Genomic DNA, 20,452 nt, shown 5'->3' with positions numbered 1-20,452 from the left:
AAGCACATTGTTAACCACTGGTTCACCTCAGCCATACTCATAGTATAGCACACACTGCTGGAGTCCAAAGTCTGGCTCTGCCACTTATTAACATATACCTTCCTAAGCCTCAGTTTTCTCAACTATAAAATGGGAGCCTTTTCTCCCAAGTTTTGGTGAGGATGAATAGAATATGCATGAAATGCTTAGAACAATGTCTGGCACATGGCAAACATTCAAAAGATGCTAACTCTTAGTATTTTTAGAATGTTTCCCAATTTGGTATCTTTAGGCCTAGCTCCAACCTAGGACTTATTTACAAAACTGACTTAGAAATAAAGATATAGAGAAAAAGCACTTTAGTTTGCCAAATTAGAACAAACATCAAAGATCTAAGTCCCTGCTTCTGTAACTCCTTTAATGGTCCCCCCCCCCCCTCTCATAATGCTATGACCTTCTCAGGACAGTCTATTTAGTTATAATGGGAAAGAGTTTTTATGGTCATGAATATCCAGTTTCACATAGATCTTTCTATGAACTACAAGTGCTTTTATTTTTTAAAGCCCATTTGTAAATGTCCTCCATAAAATTTACTCCCATAACTCCTGTTAAATTATTGTTTAGTTTCTCTTTTAAGACAGTTACAGATTCTTACATTCTACCACGTAAGCAGTATAGAACAACTCTCTAGGCAAGAAATAATTCATGTGTGAATTTCCTAGTTTATATCACTTGGAGGAATTAACACCAGAAGAAACCAAATATCCTGTGACATGTTAGTTTCCAAGTCAACAAAACACTTCCTCTTACAAAGTTTCATAATATAAAATACTGGACTCAGGACTTGATTACAGTAATACCAACTGAATAAAAGTCCGTTCTATGTTATCTGAACCTATTCCAAACTAATCTAGGTTATCTGGAGGAAAGGGCCCTTCAACAGGGAAACACATTTAACTTATATCCAAAAACCAGTACAACTACCATAAAAATAAGGGAAACAATTTTAATGAAATAATTCACAAGATCTTAAAGAATGTTAAAATTGAACTTGAAAAACTACTGATTCCACACATTTAAATTTCAGAGAAAAAAACCTCCAGGTTAGACTACTCAATCACAAGTCTCAAGGATCACTAAATGTTCAAGTGTGGTAAATTGTATGTGCTGTTCCTTAAAGTTTTGATAAGACTCATTCATTCATTAACCATGGTCTTTTACTTTGGATTGTTGGATTTCCTATATATTTTGGTAATATTTTAAAAACTGGGGTTTAGACTTGGGGTCAACCAACTTTTTTAATAAGGGCCAGATAGTAAATATTTCAGGCTTTTCAGGCTAACTACTGTCACCTAGTCACCCTTGTTTTTTCAGTCTGTAAAAATCCTTTAAAAATGTAAAAACCATTCCTTTACTCCCTATAAAACAGGTCACAGCCACATTTGCCCTAGGCTCAGTTCCCCACCCCTGCTCTATATACCATATAGTATTATCTTTCTGTTACTATGTCAATTCCACTGATATTTTTCAAGTATTTGCTCAAATGTCACTTTCTCAATAAGGCCTCTGAAGACATTCCTACCTGTCCTCCTATATATATAACATACTATGTAATACATAGTACATCACCTTACATAGCTTAATTCATTATTTGATCTTTGTTATTTCCCCCCCCACCCCCACCAGCATAAATTACATGAAAGCAGATATTGTATTTTTTTCACTGATGGATCTCCTGTACCTAGACCAGTAGCAGGTAGATCAGTAGGCTCTCAATAAATAAATCTACTCTTGCAACTATAAAACAAATACTACGGAGGAGATATATATCCAAATGAAATAATTTAACTAGTAGAAAAGTTTTCAAGGACAAGATTGACAAATACTTTGCTTTTAAAATTGTTTCAAGTAGTCATAAAACATTTTAGAGGAAAAAAAATATTCAAAATTAAAGCATTTTCTTACTGTCCCACAAAATGGTTTTTCTTACAGACTAATTCCCAGGAAGGTTACCATTACTTTAGCTTACTTGTAACATATTTCAGTTGTCATTCCTAAACCTCTCTACAGACTTGTTCTGCCTCTTTGATCTCACTTGTATGTATTCCTTGCACACTGAACTCACTAATCTAGTTTGGCAAGTTTAAAGTTAGCAAATCAGGGAAAAGTTACTTTACCTCTTCTACAGTTCTATGTCCCACCATTCTCTTTTTTTCATGAACTTCCTAATATTGCAATCTTTCCTACTTTGTCTTCAGCATTCAATATAAACAAAACAAAAAATTAATTCTATTGAAGGTTATACTCCAAATACATTATGCTCAGTGATTAGGCAGACTTAAAAGTTTCTAATTGTTGTATGTGGTTTTACAATTTTTCCCTACAAGCAACAAGATTTGTCTTACCATACCCTGATAGATACTTGGCAAGATACTGAAGGTTAACTGGGAATTTAGTAAGCTCCACCACCATTCAGATTATGGCTACTATGTTTCTTTTCTTTTCTTTTTTTTTAACATTTATTTTTTGGAGTCAGTGAGCGGGGAAGGGGCAGAGAGAGAGGAGTCACAGAATCCAAAACAGGGTCCAAGCTCTGACCTGTCAGCACAGAGGCGGACACAGGGCTTGAACTCACAAACTGCAAGATCACGACCTGAGCCAAAGTCAGATGCTTAACCGACTGAGCCACCCAGGTCCCCCATGGCTACTATATTTCTAAACATATGAAAAACATAAAAACTCACTAAAGAGAAAAATATTTTCTACTTCTAGCACTGATAAATTGATACTTGGCAGCCATTAGTAAATCACAGTAGTAAATATATTAACATTAATGTGGGGAGTAAATCACACTAAAGAATACACTAAGACATTCTAAAATCAAGCTACAAAAATTGCTGATATAAGAGGGAATGCTTATAGAAAAGGAAATGTGTTTTAAAAAAATCCTTTATCCAACAAGTTATTCTTCATCTACTCTTACTTTCTAAATGGCTACAATTCAGGCATTCTTAGGAGACAAGCAACTTTGGGTTTAGAAGACAAACTTTAAAACCTAAAAGTCATTTGTCAAGGGTTAGGACAACTCTGTAGGCCAATTCTTTAGAGATACAATTCTCTACTCCTAAAAACACTAAGGTTGTGATTTTGGAAAAATGGTAGAATAGTAACTGCTTAGCAGCTTAATTTTTCAAAATTATTTTCAAGTGCTTTTGTGTCCTAAATAATCACAAAATCAGAGTAAGTTTGGTGGAATTAAATCAGTACAAAACTTTTTTATACACTCAGCATTGTAAGAACCAAACTGAATCTTTTTTGTTCTTATAACAGCTAGGTGACTCCCAAATTGAGTCATTTATACCATATTTCCCTGGAGAATAACATGGCCCAACACACCACATGTCCCACTTAATCTAGTCCAAACGAGTAACATAACGTGAGAAACTGCACTGTGTAATTCCTTTATTTTCTGCATATTAGTGCTTTACCAACACTACAACCATAAAGAACACAATTCCAAGTACTGTACTTTTTAGTTTGGGGAGATCACAGTCTACAGACTCATTTACTTATATTAGACAAGATTAACCTCATTCAAAAACTTACTGCAGTTTATAAATTCACATAAATACAGAAATTGATGCAATTAAACAAAAACTTCAGGATCTTTTTTAAATTCTAGATTGTAACTTTTTTCTGCAGGCTATAATTACCTGCCCCGTGATTACCAATAGTTATGGTTCAATTTAACTACATCAATTATCCACCTTTTATATCCTTCAAGAAAATGTAAATGAAAATTACAAGTTCTTACCAAAAAGTTTAGGGTTTTCCAAATTTCAAATATTTGCTTCCCCCCTCCCCCCTTCAGTTAGACAGTTCAAATAAACTAAAAATAACCACCACATCTCACCTGCAACATTCAATAGCAATCACTTGATGTATAAAATTTTAACTATGCTCCCAGGTATTTTAAAACACAAAAAAAATGGCTGCCTATCAATCTGTCTGTCACAAGTTAGAAATACTACATTTAAGAATTAAGATGAAGGTTTCAAGTTTCCTCCAGTTTAGGCATTTATACCTTTGTGCTTGTCTTGTCTAAGGATGTTACTATAGCATTGATATTTGTATAACCCATGTTTATATACCTTAAAATGCAATCACTTAAAACACTTAAGAATTAAATTTATGGTGGAGCTTTGGGAATTTTAAAAGCAACTAAAATGTTCTCGGATGTGTCTGTCAGCTTGATTTCTAGAGATCTTTCTAAAGCAAAACTGAGAACTCTGTACCTTAGTTGCATTTTGAATTCAAAAATCCCTCTGCACCATCAGGAGCCTACAACATAGCACCTTTTCTCATCTGCTTTAAGTAAAATGTTTGTCAAGAGTTTTACTTTGAATAGTTAACTTTTTATAGCCTTATGCTTCTCATACATCTTTGGTAAAAGCTCCGTTATACAATATGGCCAAAGCACGAAGGACCAATACTGTCCAACTATGTACCATGATATCCCGCTCCATTTTAGTTTTCAGACACCCTCATGAACAAAACCCACTCTACCTTCTCCTGTATACTGCCTTTGCAGTCTACATTTCTTAAATTCCCTATGTTTAATTCCTTGAGGATCTCTAAAATTAATCCTTAAGGCTATATGAGAACCAGATGCTGCTCACAATTCTGTATCAAGCATTAACATTTGGTTCAAAGTATCAATCATAGTGGTCTCAATAACCTAGTTACCGGTCCTAACAAGCTAAGCAAGTAATCTTGCTAGGACCTGGATATCACCAGTGAGCACAATGCTTACCCTTGAAGAAAAATAAGTTTACATTCATTGTCATCTGTAGGTTCGTTTTCTTCATCCTACTTCCCCTTTGTCATTCCTCAAGTCTACACATAATTCATTCATCACATTTCCTTCCTTAAAGGAGATAGTGTATTAATGAACCAACAGGATATCTGACTTACTCTTTGTATGAGTTAATCCTACAAACAGAATTAAATACTTTTTTCATAAAACATCTTTTCCAGTGTTCTAATTAATGGAGATGTGGATCACTCATCTATAAAAAAAGACTTCTATCTTCAGCTTAATCACTTGCTCTAACGTGAAAACAGGAACGTGTTTTTCCAACTAGGTAGAAGGTGTATTTAATTTGAATTGTTAGATGCTTTATTAATGGACAAAGTAAACATTCTAATAATTTTTTTAACTATTGGTCTTAGATATTTGAAACGTGGTAAAGTATATATTCCAGTTTTGCCCCAAAGTCACGTAAGATATCTACAGAGATCTCATGTGTGTGTGGCATACACCATTATTGCTCCACTTTCTGGAAAAAGTCTACTTTTAGTTAAAAAAGAGGGAAAACAGCAAAGTTGCTAACTTTGCAGTGAAAAAAAACCTGTGTTCTTGACGGGTTACACTTTCGTATCTTTATGCAGTGTAAGTTGGCTATGTAATAAGGAACTTGAGCTTTATCCCTACTCATGCATGATGTATGTTTCAGAACTTAATAGCTGACATTTCAAAAAACTTCTTACATTACCTGTTTAACATACTGATGTGCAACTGGAACATATTACAATGATATTACTCATGATTTGCCACTGTAGGCTAAGTTTACTACACTGGTCTTAGATATAAAAGGTCACATTTGAAATTACTAAGTTAAAGGTAAAACTCAGAAGGGAGGGGTAAAGGCCTTAAATATAAAAGACAAACGGCAGTTTGATTAAGCAATAATTTTCAGTTTACTAGATGAAACAGACTTGCAACATAGTCTGCATGAATGCAAAATAAGCCATCTACAGCAAGTGATAAGGAAACTGGGCAAAAAGGAAAAAAGCATACATTGCAAAAAAGATTTTCTCGAAATAAAAAATCAAACCATTATTATAAAGGACTTTACCAAAAATGCTGTATTTCCCCCATCCCATTTGCTGGAAGTCATTAAGAGCATCTAGCACTTTGTGTTCATGGCAAATGTCAGATCAGAGCTTCCTAAAGCAAAGCAAAAAAAAAAAAACAACAAAAAAAGAACGAAAAAAAAAACAAAAAAAAGAAACAAAAAAAGGAAACCCCTAACCCCCCCCCTCCCCAACCGTAGAACAGTAACTCCAGAGTTCAAATTCAAAAGAAGAGAAAGTGGCAATTGAAAGAGGTGATGGTGGCGATAATCCTATGAATGGGTTTTTGATTTCTCTCCTTCCGGGGGATAGGTGGAGAATGCTCATTAGGATTTGTAGTTAGAGGTTAACCATGTGAGCCCCTCATAGAGTCCATCCCCTGAGGTGGCACAGGAGGGCTGCACATACCAGTTCCTGTCCCGAATCCGGGTCAGGCCCAGTTTCTCCTGGATCTCGTGGGGTTTCATGGCATCAGGCAGGTCCTGTTTGTTGGCGAAGATGAGGATTATGGCGTCCCTCATCTCCCGGTCATTGATAATGCGGTGCAGCTCCTGGCGGGCCTCGTCGATGCGGTCGCGGTCGGCGCAGTCCACTACGAAGATCAGACCCTGGGTCCCGGTGTAGTAATGCCGCCAGAGCGGCCGGATCTTGTCCTGGCCGCCCACATCCCATACGTTGAACTTGACGTTTTTGTAAGTCACCGTCTCCACGTTGAAACCCACTGTGGGGATGGTGGTCACCGACTGGCCCAGCTTCAACTTGTACAGGATTGTTGTCTTGCCGGCCGCGTCCAGGCCCAACATGAGGATCCGCATTTCCTTGTTCCCGAAGATCTTGGATAGCACCTTCCCCATCGCGTCGGAGGAGCCGGGGCCGGGGGCATTCAGGTGTCCCGGGTCCCCTCAGCCAACAACGCCGCAGCCGCCGCGAAACCGAAACGAAGCCTCCCGGCCGCGAGGGCGCCCGTGCGGCCTGCGTGGGAGTCGCCTCCTCCTCGGGGCAGAGGCCCGGGCTCGCGACTCACTCGGGCATCACCGACCGCACAACTTGATTCCTCCAGACGCCGCTGCCGCCGGGGCCCTGAGTCTGCGCCGGGAGAGCCGCCGCCCTGCTGAGGCGCGGCCCGGCCCGGAACTGCCCTTCCCCCCGCGAGCGCCGCGCGAGCGCCGCCGCGGTTCCCGCTCCTCCGCCTTCTCCTCACTCCGCCGCGGGAGACCGAGGCCCTCCGGCCCGCCCGCCGGTCCACCAGCACCGGGCTCACCGACCCAGGCCACCCGAGAGTCAGCGCGGCTCCGGCGCCTCGTCAGGTCATTGATCCTCGCGGGAACTTGGTGCGCCGCCTGCAGAGACACAGAGAGGAAGAAGGGAGTTACTGGCGGAGCACCAGAGGGGAGCGGAGGCCGAGGTGGCCCGCTTTCCCAGCTCAGTCCAGGAGGTTACCTCCAGCCGCCGCCCTGAGCGCGGGCTCCCTCTGGCCTCCACCTCCTCCTCCTCCCAGCTCTGCCGCTGCCGCCGCCGCCGCCGCCGGAAAAGGCGCCGAAGAAACCGCCTCACTTCCCCTCCCGATCACGCAGGCGCAACAAGGCCGACCGTTCAACGAGAGCGACCTCTGTAAGGAGAGCGGCCCGCGCGCCAAGCGTCAGGGGCGCCACGCGCGGAGGGGGCGGGGCTACGGCGGCTCGGAGGCCTCGCGGGTGCGGCCATACCCTAGACCCGCGAAACTCGGACTTTGACCCGCGCCCACCTGTCGCTACAATAGCGGCCCCAGTACTTTCTGCGTTTCTCTTCCGCGTGCTCTCCTCATCCATCCCCCTCGAACCAGAGGAGCAAATCCACTGGGGAGCTCTACAGGGTGGGGCCGCGGGCAGCCCGCTCCCGCGGTCAAGGCCTCCCCACGCTTGCTACTTCCAGACCTGTTCTCAGACGTCGGTGCCCGCCGTGTGCACCGCGAGTTCCCTCCATCCCGCCCCAGCCGTCGCGCGTCCTCAGTCTCCCAGGAAAGCCCTACAACAGCCTGCTGTTACAGTCCTTCTGTTTCTGCGTCTCCCCCAACTCCTCCTTGGCCTCCCTTATCCCTCATGTTCTGTTCATTTCTTGAAAGACAAGTGGGAGGCCCGTGTTTTGTATGGAATCTGCTAGACAGCGCGGCGCTTTTACTAGGCTTGGGTTACCAATGAAACCTTTCTTGTGAGTGTTTGAGCCCTGTCTTTTATATATCTCTTCAGGACCCGTCCACGTTACTTAAAAGTAACAGTGTTACCAAGAGTTCCCGTGCCTTGGCGCATTTTCAGCTTTTTAAGGTGAAAACTTTTCCTGTTCAAGTATTTACGTCCTTTTAGTGTGATAAGCGGTAACTTCTCACCCACACTCTCTTGACTTTAAGAAGCCTAGTGATAATAATCTTAGCATACGTTTAGAATCAGAAAGACTAACTAGATCTAGGCCTGGATCTAGGCATTTAACCTTGCTAAGTTTGTTATCTCATGTGTAAACCAAGTGTAATGCCGACCTTGCTCTTTGTACTCTGTTGGAGGGTAAATAACAAAATGTTTGTGGAAGACTTCAGGAAACCTTTTTTGTATCAAATGGTTAGAGATAAAGTTAGAGTTAAAGCTAGGCGAAAGCTTAAAATAAATGAACCAAGGGGAGGAAAAACAGGAAATAGCTTTTTTTAAGAAGGAAGATGCTATAACAGCATAGGATAACATACTTATTTCACAATATAAGAAAACTTGATGATGGTAGATTGGTTGAATGATAACCTTATAAGCTCCAGCTAAAATAAACTTACTGGAGTTACTAATATTCTGACAATGGTCTAATTTACTTTCCATCTGCCTTAATAGGCGCTGTCATAAAACTGAAAGAAGGATTTGGGAGTGAGAAGATTAGAGTTCAAAGGGTTGCCTTGCGTTTTATAGCTGTGAATCCTCAACCTTCATAAACTTCATTTGCTTTATAAAATCAGACAAAGAATGATCGCTAATAAAAACAGTCACCATTTATTGAGTGTTAGTTATGGCAAACACTGTACTAAATACTGTACTTTAAATATATATTTTTAATCTGCACAGCAACCATGTGAAGTAACTTTGAATATTATTAGTATTCTACCTATGAGGAAGCTCAGGGACAAAGAGGATAAATTGTTTTTTGGAGGTCATAGCTGAGATTAAATCATGAATCTACAGGACCCTCTCTTAACCCCCACATTATGCTATCTCCCTGACTACCTCACACAATTCTTTAGAATCTCAATTACAGTATTTTTAAAGTACTTTATAAAGTGCTACAGTACTGTTATATTTGATATGTATATAGTTACATATATATATTGTTATATATTTATATTTATATGTGGCAAATAGAGGGATTGTATTTTGTTGCATTCCAACATAATAGTTTTTGACAGCAGATTCCAGTTTTTCCAAGTTGATGGGAGATTGATCTGCTGGGCTTGGATTTATTTTTCAATGGAAGGAGTGTTGTAATGAAAAACAGAAGCAGCTTGAAGACTTAGCATCTACCTGGCACTGGCACTGTGTTAGGGCTAAAAAGTTTATTTTTGAAAGCCGTCTTCCATTTATATTCCACCAGAATGCAAGCTTCATTGAGGCAGAGACCTTATTTTGTCAACATAATGTCCCCAGGGATATCATCATTTGAATGAATGAATGTCATTTATACCACACAAATAAGACCAAACAAAGAAGGAAAGGCATATACTATTTTTGTCTGGGGTTAGAGTATTGGATATCTAGAGTGGGTCATCATACAATAAATTATTTTAAGTAATAATCGTAAACAATATAATGGCCAGAAAATACAGTGAACATTTTAACTTTGTATATACAATCATGGCAGTTGAAAAGTAAGTGAATTTCAATAAAACAAAAATATCTGTAAAAAGTAACAATTTAGGCAACTATTAAATCATACCATTGATGAAACATTTTCTTGATTTCTTCTTGAAAGAGCAATTCAAAAATAGTAAATTTAAAAAATATTATTTCCATTCTTTGAAATATTTTACACATAAACTAAAATATGCATTTATGAAACAAAGTATTACATTTCTCAATATGTACCTTGTTTCACTCTTTTAAGTTTTAAACACAAATGAATGCTCCAACACTACAGAAAAATTGATCTTTGCTTTTTAACTCAAAGCCTATAAATGAAAAGATTTCTCCAGTTTACTTAGAAACAAGGCTCCCCTTTCAGAAAACACCATAATTTCTAATCTGTTGAACAACCACATATGTTGTCTTATGATATTCCTGACTAACATACCATGTTATACGAAAAAGATTTACTTACAAAAATGGCTTAGGTTTTTGCTTTTCAAATAGGATGAACAAGTGTGTAACAATAGCGCCCATGCTATTTACCCTATTTCTGAATTCCTAAAGCTCTTAATCATTCATTCTGTATGACTAAGTCATATATTTCTTTTTATCCCGTGCAGTGCTAATGACAATTCTGATCATACAGTGAGAATGGTCAGACTACATACCTGTTTGAGGAAGATAGCATCCCTTGTTTATGGCTTCATTTTGAGCCCTTAGTCTAGACGTACCCATCATTGAGCTCTATCTAGTTTAAAGAAGACTAGAGCCCCAGGAATACTATTAACGGTAGAAATAAAGAATAAATAAGCTATTATAAAGCATATCTTTAGAAAAATTTCTAATCCTTTCCAACCAAAATACTGAGGCAGGAGAATTAGCCCTCCCTTGGTATTATACATATCTGTTTATAAGCTCTCTAAGAGAGGTTTCATGTCCTTTTCATTTTTGAACCCTAAGTCCCTACCATAGTACTGGGCATGTAGTAAAATAAAGTCTCAAATATTTAAAAAAATTTTTTTAACATTTATTTATTTTTGAGAGACAGAGCACAAGTGAGGGAGGGGCAGAGAAAGAGGGAGACACAGAATCTGAAGCAGGATCCAGGCTCTGAGCTGTCAGCACAGAGCCCAATGCGGCACTTAAACTCACAAACCATAAGATCGTGACCTGAATCGAAGTCGGACGCCCAACCAAGCCACCCAGGCACCCCAAGTCTCAAATATTTTTTGATGATAACGTAGTGAAGATCAAGACTCTCAAAAATAAAACTAAAATATCCAATTAAGACAATGAAAACAATTTTAATTTGTAAGTATTCTTGGTAACTTTAATGGATACAAATATTTAAAAATATTTGAAGAGACACTGGGGACCAAAATAATAGTTCACTCGTTTGTCCTCTTTCTGTGTTCGCTAAGAAATCACTTTCTAGTTCTTCCTCTTTAACCAGAAAAAAAGTTATATTCCAATCAAAACCTTGAGCCAGGCCTGAGTACGAAGACTTCATCTCATTTTTAGCAATATTAAAGGTGAAAATGATAAAGGTAAAAACACATTGAATTATAGTTGATATCTTAGCAAATTGCTTAATAGTCACTGCTTCAGACCACAAAAAGAAACACTGAGGCAACATGTTCTAGTGGCACAAGTGAATAGAAAAGGCTGAATGACATCCTTAAATTACTCCCAACACTCCTTGATTAGGTTTAACCTGGGTAAGTTATTCATCCTCACTGATCACCATTTTGTTCTATTTCTGCAATGGAGACATCTCTTAATTGATTAGGGCAGTATTTATTTTTTCCCTTTAGAGTTGAAAGAGCTGAGCCACTGAGAAGGGTAAGCTACTTTCTTAAGATGAATAAAATGGTACAGAGGAGATTCAAATTAAGATTTTTTTTGATCCAAGTCTGGTGTTCTTTTTTCTACTGTACCAAATAATTGTGTGAACTCAGTAAGCTGGACTAGATCAATAGTTTTCAGCCCTGGCTGCATATTAAAATCACCTGGAGCATTTTAAAACTGCATAAATGCTTGGGTCCCACCCCACACCAATGAAGCCAAAATATCTATGCTGGAAGTTCTACCCACCAGTATTTTTTTAAGGCCTCCTTGAGTGATTCTAATGTATCGCTAAAATTGGAAACGACTGAACTAATTGCTAACTTCCCTTCACATTAAAAAGTCTATGAATCCTGAACTCTACTTATTTTGTTATTCCTCATCCCCAAGATACATATCTCCACCCACAATTTTTTGCAGAGTATAGTGCAGTAATACTTTAATCACTGGTATAACTTACCAAGATATTAGACCTGTCAGAAAAAGGCATAAATATTTCTGAGATTCTTGTTAAAAAAGTATTCTGAAAATCTGCTAACATTATAGCCAAAGTTATTGAATTATTAATGGAACCACTCTCAACTAGTCAGCGCCAATGAAAAGAAAGTAAGATGGAATACTTGGCAACCATAGGATGATCAAATTCATAAGCTCTAGATTATTGTCTGTGGATACTTGCCATTTGGCTGCTCAGTATGCAAATACCTCTCCTATTTGATTTAATCCCAAACTAGGTAGAAGGGAAGAAGAAGGCAGGCAAATAGATGCATTCCTTTTCCTATCTCCTTGGTAGCTAGGGTTTGGGTAAGTGGGCTCAACCACTTAATTAATCAATGTCCTACTACAGGCTTTGAATTTTGAGAGATTCAGAATTACAGAGTTGCTGTGACAAGTGCCCAGAGTGACTGAGTCCAAAAAAATGGTGGCAGAAGTGCCAATGGCAACAAGTGTTATAGTAAAAGCACCAGAAAACCGTTCTGTGGCATAGTCTCAACAGGGCCTTTTCTCTGTCTCTACAATCTTCCTGACAATTCTTTGGTCTCCTAATATACTTCCAATAAAATTATTTTCAGTTCAAGTTAACCATGGTCAGTTTGATTGTAAATAAGAATGCTGAATGGCAAACATTTTAAAGAATGAAAAATAAAATCTTTGACTAGGACATTTGGGTAGCTCAGTTGATTAAGCGTCTGACTTGATTTTGGCTCAGGTCATGATCTTACAGTTTGTGGGATCGAGCCCCGGGTCAGGATCTGAGCTGATACCGTGGAGTCTGCTTGGGATTCACTCTCTCCCTCCCTCTCTGCCCCTCCCCCGCTTGTGCTTGTGCTTTATCTCTCAAAACAAATAAACATGAAAAAAATAATAAACAAATGAGTAAAAAATCTTTAACATTGTGCAAACTAGAGATCTGATTATGCTAGTAATTTTACCATTATGTGGCCATTTGGAGATGGAGTCAGACGAGTAGAATTCTAGAATCATCATTTCCAACCAGTTAAAGTTGTGTTTTTTCTCATGGAAGTACATGACTATCATTTTTATATCAACCATTTGAATTAAGATTGTTGGAGTGGGAAACATTTCATTTCCTGGAGATAATCATAACATTTCCTGTTAAGAAGAAGCATATAGAGGAGCCTGGGTAGCTCAGCTGTTAAAGCGTCTGACTCTTGATTTTGGCTTAGATCATGATCTCACAGTTGTGAGATCCAGCCCCGCGTGGAGCCCCACATCTCTGCCCACATCTCTGCACTGGAAATGGAACCTGCTTGAGAGTCTCTCTCTCCTTCTCCCTCTGCTCCTCCCTCATTTGCGCCCACCCCCCCTCTCTCTGGGGGGAAAAGAGGAAGCATATCATGTTAGAAATTTGGTTTCAGGTATCAGGAAAATATTTTTAAGCTAAAACAAGATTATTATTTCTGTCTAAATTGACAAAGAGTGCAATATTGATTTTCTGAAAAAGTTTTTTTTTTTTTTTTTTAAGAACAGAGCAGCTAAGTCATTCAGATTGCTTAACTGAATCCTCCAAGCTTTGTAATTAAGTGATAAAACAACAGTTTGTGTGTAGTGTTTACAGTAAGAGTTGTCGGGCTCTGTACTATCAGTTACTCAGATGTGTTGTTATTATACAATAACGTACTGTATGGCTGTGTGTTGGTATGGATAGTGTGCTCTTCAGGAAGATATTCAAGGGACACCAAATAGCTGAGGGCTAAAACTAACCTTGTTCTATCTTTATGGTGTTTCCAGCTTTAATTTTCTTAATTTATAGGCTTTGTTTTTTGCTTTATCTTGTTTTGTTTCTGTTTTGTTAGTTTTCTCCTGTTGTTAGAGATATATGAAGGAAACTGCATGTAAGTAAAATACTGACCTCTGATTGATAAATGAGTCACAATGGTACTAAACAAATAAATTTACTGATTTAAAACATCATGCAATATTAGCTCTTTATATTAGTTTTTTGTTTTTTTTTTTTCCTTTAGCATAGTATTCTGCATTTGATCTGCCTTACTTCCTGACTTGCTGGTAAGGGATTCAGCTTCTCAAGGAGATCTTTCTAATGGCCAAGTTGGTGGTGAAAGCAAAGATGGAAGAACTTTCCATGTTACAGGACCCAGAGAAAAGATTAATCTTCCAAATCTCAAGAAAAGGTGGTAAGCCACTAAATTTAAAACTGTTTATGGATTAGAAACCAAATAAATAAGATGATTTTAAATGCCACAAAGTGCTGCTTCAGAGAGAGAACAAATGAATGAATATAAAAATGAGTGAGAAAGAAGAAGAAAGGAAGGAAGAAGAAAAAGAAGGGAGGAATAAAGGAGAAAAAGAGATAATTGTATTGAAAAAGGGAGCTTGGCAATCTTGTAAACTGATACCTTAACCTAATCCAAACCTAGCTTTGGGTTAGAAAGGAAAGATTCCTTAGAAAAACATAACCAAGTAGATTAAGATGAGATTTCCTCCTCCATAACCTTCTTTTATTTTGCTTCGTGTACATGTCATAGGCATACCAAGAACAAACAAGGGAGCAGTTTTTGCTGTTGAGTACCTTTGGACTTTCAGTATACAACTGTCTGTAGTAGGTCCTATTCTAAGATACAATTTTGAGCATAGTGTCCAAAATTTATGTGTGGAAATGGTTGTAAAATCCTAGGTAAATGTTGCACTATAACCAATTTAACAATGATTTATCTGGGCAAAATTTATGGGTTTGTTTCCTTTATGTGTTAAGAAAGATTTATGTTTCAATAGGCTTAGAAAGACACCTACTGGATTGTGTGTCCACAGTAATAGATAATATAAACCTACTAAGCCAAAATCTGGCTTCAGGGTAACATTACAATTTCACAGACTGGAGTCTAGAGTGCTATGACCCTCTCTGGTGAACTAGGACAACAGTGCTTGTGGTCTCTTCACTGTGGAAGGAAGGTCAGCTACCCAGTGTGCCACCTTCCCAACTAACTAGATTATTGCTGGAAAAGGAAAGTTCTAGAATTCTTGAAGCAGTTTCTGATATTGGGACTTCATTTTTTTCTTTTATTTCTTTTTATTAAAAAAAATTTTTTTTAATGTTTATTCATTCCTGAGACAGGGAGACAGAGCGTGAGCAGGGGAGGGACACAGAGAGAGAGGGAGACACAGAATCCGAAACAGGCTCCAGGCTCTGAGCTGTCAGCACAGAGCCCAATGCGGGGCTCAAACCCATGAACTGTGAGATCATGACCTGAGCCGAAGTCGGACGCTCAACCGAGTGAGCCACCCAGGCACCCCGGGACTTCATTTTTAAATGTAAACACGGGTCTTTCCGCTGCTTATATCTTTTTGACATTATAAGTCATGAATTCAACATGCTTACCCAGTAATAACCTTGGTTATATAAGGTTAACCTGAGACTTTATAACAATTTGATATGGACACATCCTTAACAGTATATCAAAGATTCTAGGAGTAGAACAAGTTTCCCGATACATATGGGTGGAATAGAGGCATAAGCCTATGCCCGGTGCATAGGATGTCTTTGGAAACAGCTACCTGCCCCCCTTCCACAGGAATATAGGAGTAGATTCCTGACAGTCCTGGTTTTTCCGTGAGACTCTTCAACACATACATTTCTGGTCATACCAGTTGGACCACAGGTAGATTCATTATTCTAATTGGCCAATCAGATTCTCATTCCTGAGAATTTAAAATCAGATGTGAAGAAGGGCCATATTAGTCTGTCTCTTCCCAGTGGATCCATATCCTACTAACTAGGGACTTGGTCACGGCCATATTCTGCTTTGAGTATGGGTGGCAGACAGAAGTTAGTCTTCAGGGACAAAGAAGAAAAAACAGATGTACAGAAAGGAGCAGAGACAAAACAGATTATTTCCTAGGTTCCAGTGCACAGTTCCAGGCCCTTCTTGGTGTCTGTCTGCATACCAACCTTTGAGTTTTATGAGACATCCTGTATCTTTGTATAAAATTACCTTTCTTCTTGCTAAAGGGAGCTCCAGTAGGATGCTGTTACTTACAAATAAAAGTACGAACTTTACAAAATGTGACAATGTAGTGCATAAGCAAAAAAATTTTTAAAAATAAAGTAAATGTATCAAAGTTGCAGACTTTTATGCCTTATGAAGAATTATATACGATATACAAATATCTAATGCATAATAACTGCCATCACTGTTGCATAATAAAACCACATTAGAATTAGGGTGGGAACGAGTGGCCTACTGGTAAATCTAATTCATTATATAAAAAGCTCTAAACAAGTCTGTAACCTGGTCTTTTGACCTCTCCCTGAATTGCTTTATAGAGCTCTTCGAATAATTTTTTAAAGTTTTTATTTATTTTTATCTTTGAGAGAGCATGAGCAGGGGCGGTGCAGAGAGAGAGGAAGACAGAGGATCTGAAGGGGTCTCTGCGTGGACAGCAGAAATCCCAATGTGGGCCTTGAACTCACGAACCATTAGATCATGACCTGAGCTGAAGACAGAAAATGCTTAACTGAGTCACCCAGGCACCCCGAGAGCTCTTAGAATAATTTAATGTATTCTGATACATTATAGCAATAGTTGTCTTAATGTGGAAGGAGAAAAGGACATCACAGAATCACTGGAGGAGTTTTTCCATTAGCATCACTTGCCCTAAACAGAAGGCAATTATAAAAATTAATACAATAGACTTCTGCTTCTGGGAAGATGGGGTAGACATACTTTTTCCAGTTCCACTCTCTAAGTACAGCAAAAATCCCTGGACATTACATATTCAACAAGCATAAGAAAACTCTGAAAGATGGAGAGAAGAAAGCAGACTACAGCTGGACTAGAGACCAAGCAGTGACATGGTAGTGAGTTCCCTGGGTTTGCTTTTTCCTCATATATCCCAGACTTGGAGCTTAAGAAGTCAGAAATGCCAAAAACAAAACAAAAAACTCTAACCAAAGAATGCTCTCTTAGGCAAAGGATTAGGAAAGGGGCAACCTAGGAAAACAGAAAACTTTTGGAAAATAACCACTGTACTCCAGCCAAACAACAAAGAAAAGACTGTGGCCCTACCTTCACCCATGGTAGCAAAGGCCAGGTGAGTAGCTTAGATTTCCACCTTTGCTGGAATTTCTTTTTCTTTTTTTCCTTTTCTTTTCTTTTCTTTTCTTTTTTTTTCTTTTTTTTTTTTTAATTTTTTTTTTTAACATTTATTTATTTTTGAGACAGAGAGAGACAGAGCATGAATGGGGGGAGGGCCAGAGAGAGAGGGAGACACAGAATCTGAAGCAGGCTCCAGGCTCTGAGCCGTCAGCACAGAGCCTGACGCGGGGCTCGAACTCACGGACCATGAGATCGTGACCTGAGCGAAGTCGGACGCTCAACCGACTGAGCCACCCAGGCGCCCCATTTTTTTTTTTTTTGAGAGAGAGACAGAGAGGGTGCACACTGTCAGCACAGAGCCCGACACTAGGCTCAAACTCATGAACTGTGAGATCATGCCCTGAGCCAAAGTCAAGAGTCAGAAGCTTAACTGACTGAGCCACCCAGGCACTGCTACCCTTGCTGGACTCTTCATGAGGTGCACCACCACTAGGTGGAGTAGAGAATAGGGGCTTTTATCCCCACCAGGGGGTAACAAGCCCCATGCAAACACTTGGTGTCAGTGGAGACCACGTGGAAAACTAGACTTCCACCTCCATTGACAGGAGGCACCCCTTTCTGTCTGCTGGGGTAGAAGCAGAAAAGTCCTAGTGGAGAGTCAGTAATTTTATAGTAACAAGGCCACCCTTCTTCCCAACACCTCACTCATCCCCAACACCCCTCACCACTTGTGGTGTAGTGTTAATGAAAAAACATGTGGGAGCAGTAATGAGGTATTCGTATCCCTTCCAACCAGGGAGGTATCACTGGAAGCCTGGTGGGAAGCCAGTACTCCCACCCCTACCCAGCAGTAACAAGGAGCCTCCCATTAGGGTGTCAACAAAGTCGGAGTGAAGAACCTGGACTTCTGAACCAGGACTACCTAACCTGGTGGTAATTAGATGTTGCTCCACTTTTCCTGTTGGAGAGGTGTGAGAGGAAGCCAGCTAAAACAGAAAGTTAAATAAGGTCCAGATTGTTATAATATTCAAGATATTCAGATCTCAACCAAAATTCACTTATCATACCAAGATCTCAGACTGAGTGAGAAAGGACAATCAATAAATGCCAACACTACAACGATAAAGATGTTAGAGTTATCTGATAGAGATTTTACAGCAGCCATCATAACATTGCTTCAGTGAGCAATTGTGAACACAGTTGAACCAACTGAAAAAATAGTCTCAGCAAAGAAATAGGAAGTCTCAGCAAACATTTAGAAGATACAAGGAAAAACAAATGGAAATTTCAGAACTGAAAAAATATAATAACAAACAGCTCAGTTGATGGGCTCAACAGCAGAATGATAGGGACAGAGGGAAAAGTTTGTGGACTGGAAGATACAGCCACTGAAATTACCCAATCTGAACAACAGAGAGAACATAGAGTAAAAAACATCAAGAAGAGCCTCAGAGACCTGTGGGACTATAACAAAAACTGCTAATGTTCATATTACTGGAGCCCCAGGAGAGGAGAGAGAGAGTAGGGCTTAAAAAGTTCCCTAAGATGTAATATCTAAACACTTCCCCAAGTCAGCAAAAACCATAAACCTACAGATTTAGGAAGTTGAAAGAACTTCCAAATAGGATAAATCTGATACACCAAAGCACATTATAATCAAACTTCTAAAACCTGAAGACAAAAAAATCTTGAAAGCAACCAGAGAAAAAAAGCACCTTACCCACAAGGGAAAAAAAAATTTTAAACAATAGTGGATTTCTTACCAGAAAATATAGAGGCCAGGAGGAAGCAACATAACATTTTTTAAGTGATGAAAGAAAAAAAACTGTCAACCCAGAGCCCTATATCCAGTAAAATATTGTTAGGGAAATCAAAACATTCTCAGATGAAGGAAAACTAAGAGAATTTCACCAGCAGACCTAGCCTTAAAAAAACATCCAACAGAAGTTAGAAGTTCTCTAAATGGAAAGAAAAGGAATTTTTTTTTAAGGAATCTTGGAACATCAGGAAGGAATAAAGAACATAGTAAGCAAAAGTATAGGTAAGTGCAATAGATTTTCCTTCTTCAGTTTTCTAAATTACATTTGATGATTGCATCAAAAATTTAGACCACTATCTGATATGGTTCTAAATGTATATAGAGGAAATGTATTAAAGGCAATTACAATATAAACAGAAGGAACATAAATATGTGCAGCAAAAACTGATAGAACTGGAAGGAGAAATAGATAAATCTACACTTATAGTTGGAGACCCCAGTCCCTCTCTCTTAACAATTTATAGAACAAACTAGACAGAAAATCAGCAAGGCTATAGAACTGAACAGTGGCATCAACTAATAGGATATAATCAACATTTGTAGAATATTTCACCTAACACACATTCTTACCCAAGGAACATACACCAAAATAGACCATATCCTGGGCAATAAAACAAATCTCAGAAAATTTTAAGGAATGGAATAGTACTGAGTATATTCTCTAACTACAATGGAATCAAACTGGAAAATTAGAAAGGTAACAGGAAAGTCTCTAAATGGAAACTAAATAACACACTTCCAAGTAACCTATGGGTCAAAAAGTAAGTCTCAAGGGAAAGAAAAATACATTGAAATGAATGAAAATGCAACATATCAAATTTTGTGGAACCAGCTTCAGTGCTGAGAGGGAAATTTATAGCAATAGAATGCACACATGAGAATAAGAGGAAAAGTCACAAATCAGTAATCTAAGTTCCCATCTTAAAAAGCTAGAAAAAGAAGAACAAAATAAATCCAAAGTAACCAAAGGAGGAAATATTAAAAAACAGAAATTAATAAAATTGAGAACGGAAAAACAATAGAGAACATCAATGAAACAAAAAAGCTGGTTCATTGGAAAAATCAATTAAGGTGACAACCTCTATCTAGCAAGACTGACAAAAAAAAGACACAAATTACTAATATCAGAAATGAAACATGAGATATCAATAGACCCTGCAGATAACAATATGATAATAATAGAATGCTACAAACAACTCTGCACATATACATTTGACAAATTAAAGACCAATTCTTAAAAAGTTCAAACTACCTCAACACACCTAATGTGAAATAGATAATTTGAGTAGCCCTATAATTATTAAGGAAATTGAATAATTTTAAAACTCTACAAAAGAAATCTGGTGGCTCAGATGGTTTCACTAGAGAATGCTACCAAACATTTGAAGACTTTTAGGAAATAGAAGAGGAGGGACCACATCCCAATTCATTTTATAAAAGTAGTATTAGCCTGATATGAAAAACAAATA

The 20,452-nt window shown here is 38.6% G+C and overlaps 1 protein-coding gene and 2 long non-coding RNA genes across 5 annotated transcripts in view; 1 reads left to right on the top strand and 2 right to left on the bottom strand.

The window, feature by feature from the left end:
- Positions 1-3,424: 3,424 nt before the first annotated feature.
- ARF6 (ADP ribosylation factor 6) lies at positions 3,425-7,572 on the bottom strand. The gene is made up of 2 exons (XM_003987620.5): positions 7,336-7,572; positions 3,425-7,235 (listed from the first exon to the last, which is right to left on the bottom strand). The coding sequence occupies exon 2, from the start codon at positions 6,747-6,749 to the stop codon at positions 6,222-6,224; it is 528 nt and encodes a 175-aa protein (XP_003987669.1). The 5' UTR covers positions 6,750-7,235; positions 7,336-7,572; the 3' UTR covers positions 3,425-6,221.
- LOC123386068 lies at positions 3,425-10,800 on the bottom strand. The gene is made up of 3 exons (XR_006599574.1): positions 10,790-10,800; positions 7,618-7,622; positions 3,425-5,756 (listed from the first exon to the last, which is right to left on the bottom strand). It is a non-coding gene; the product is annotated as an uncharacterized LOC123386068 (long non-coding RNA).
- The window catches only part of LOC109500827, a 28,868-nt gene continuing 15,784 nt past the window's right edge, over positions 7,369-20,452 (top strand). For all 3 annotated transcript variants that reach the window (XR_002743077.2, XR_006599573.1, XR_002743076.2), the window contains exons 1-3: positions 7,369-7,506; positions 8,121-8,195; positions 14,075-14,245. This is a non-coding gene — a long non-coding RNA (uncharacterized LOC109500827). The remainder of the gene's footprint in view (positions 7,507-8,120; positions 8,196-14,074; positions 14,246-20,452) is intronic.

Source organism: Felis catus, chromosome B3 (genome assembly GCF_018350175.1).
Source record: "Felis catus isolate Fca126 chromosome B3, F.catus_Fca126_mat1.0, whole genome shotgun sequence".
Lineage (NCBI taxonomy): Eukaryota > Metazoa > Chordata > Mammalia > Carnivora > Felidae > Felis > Felis catus.
Note: the sequence above shows the minus strand (reverse complement) of the source record. Positions and strands in the feature narration are given on the sequence as shown.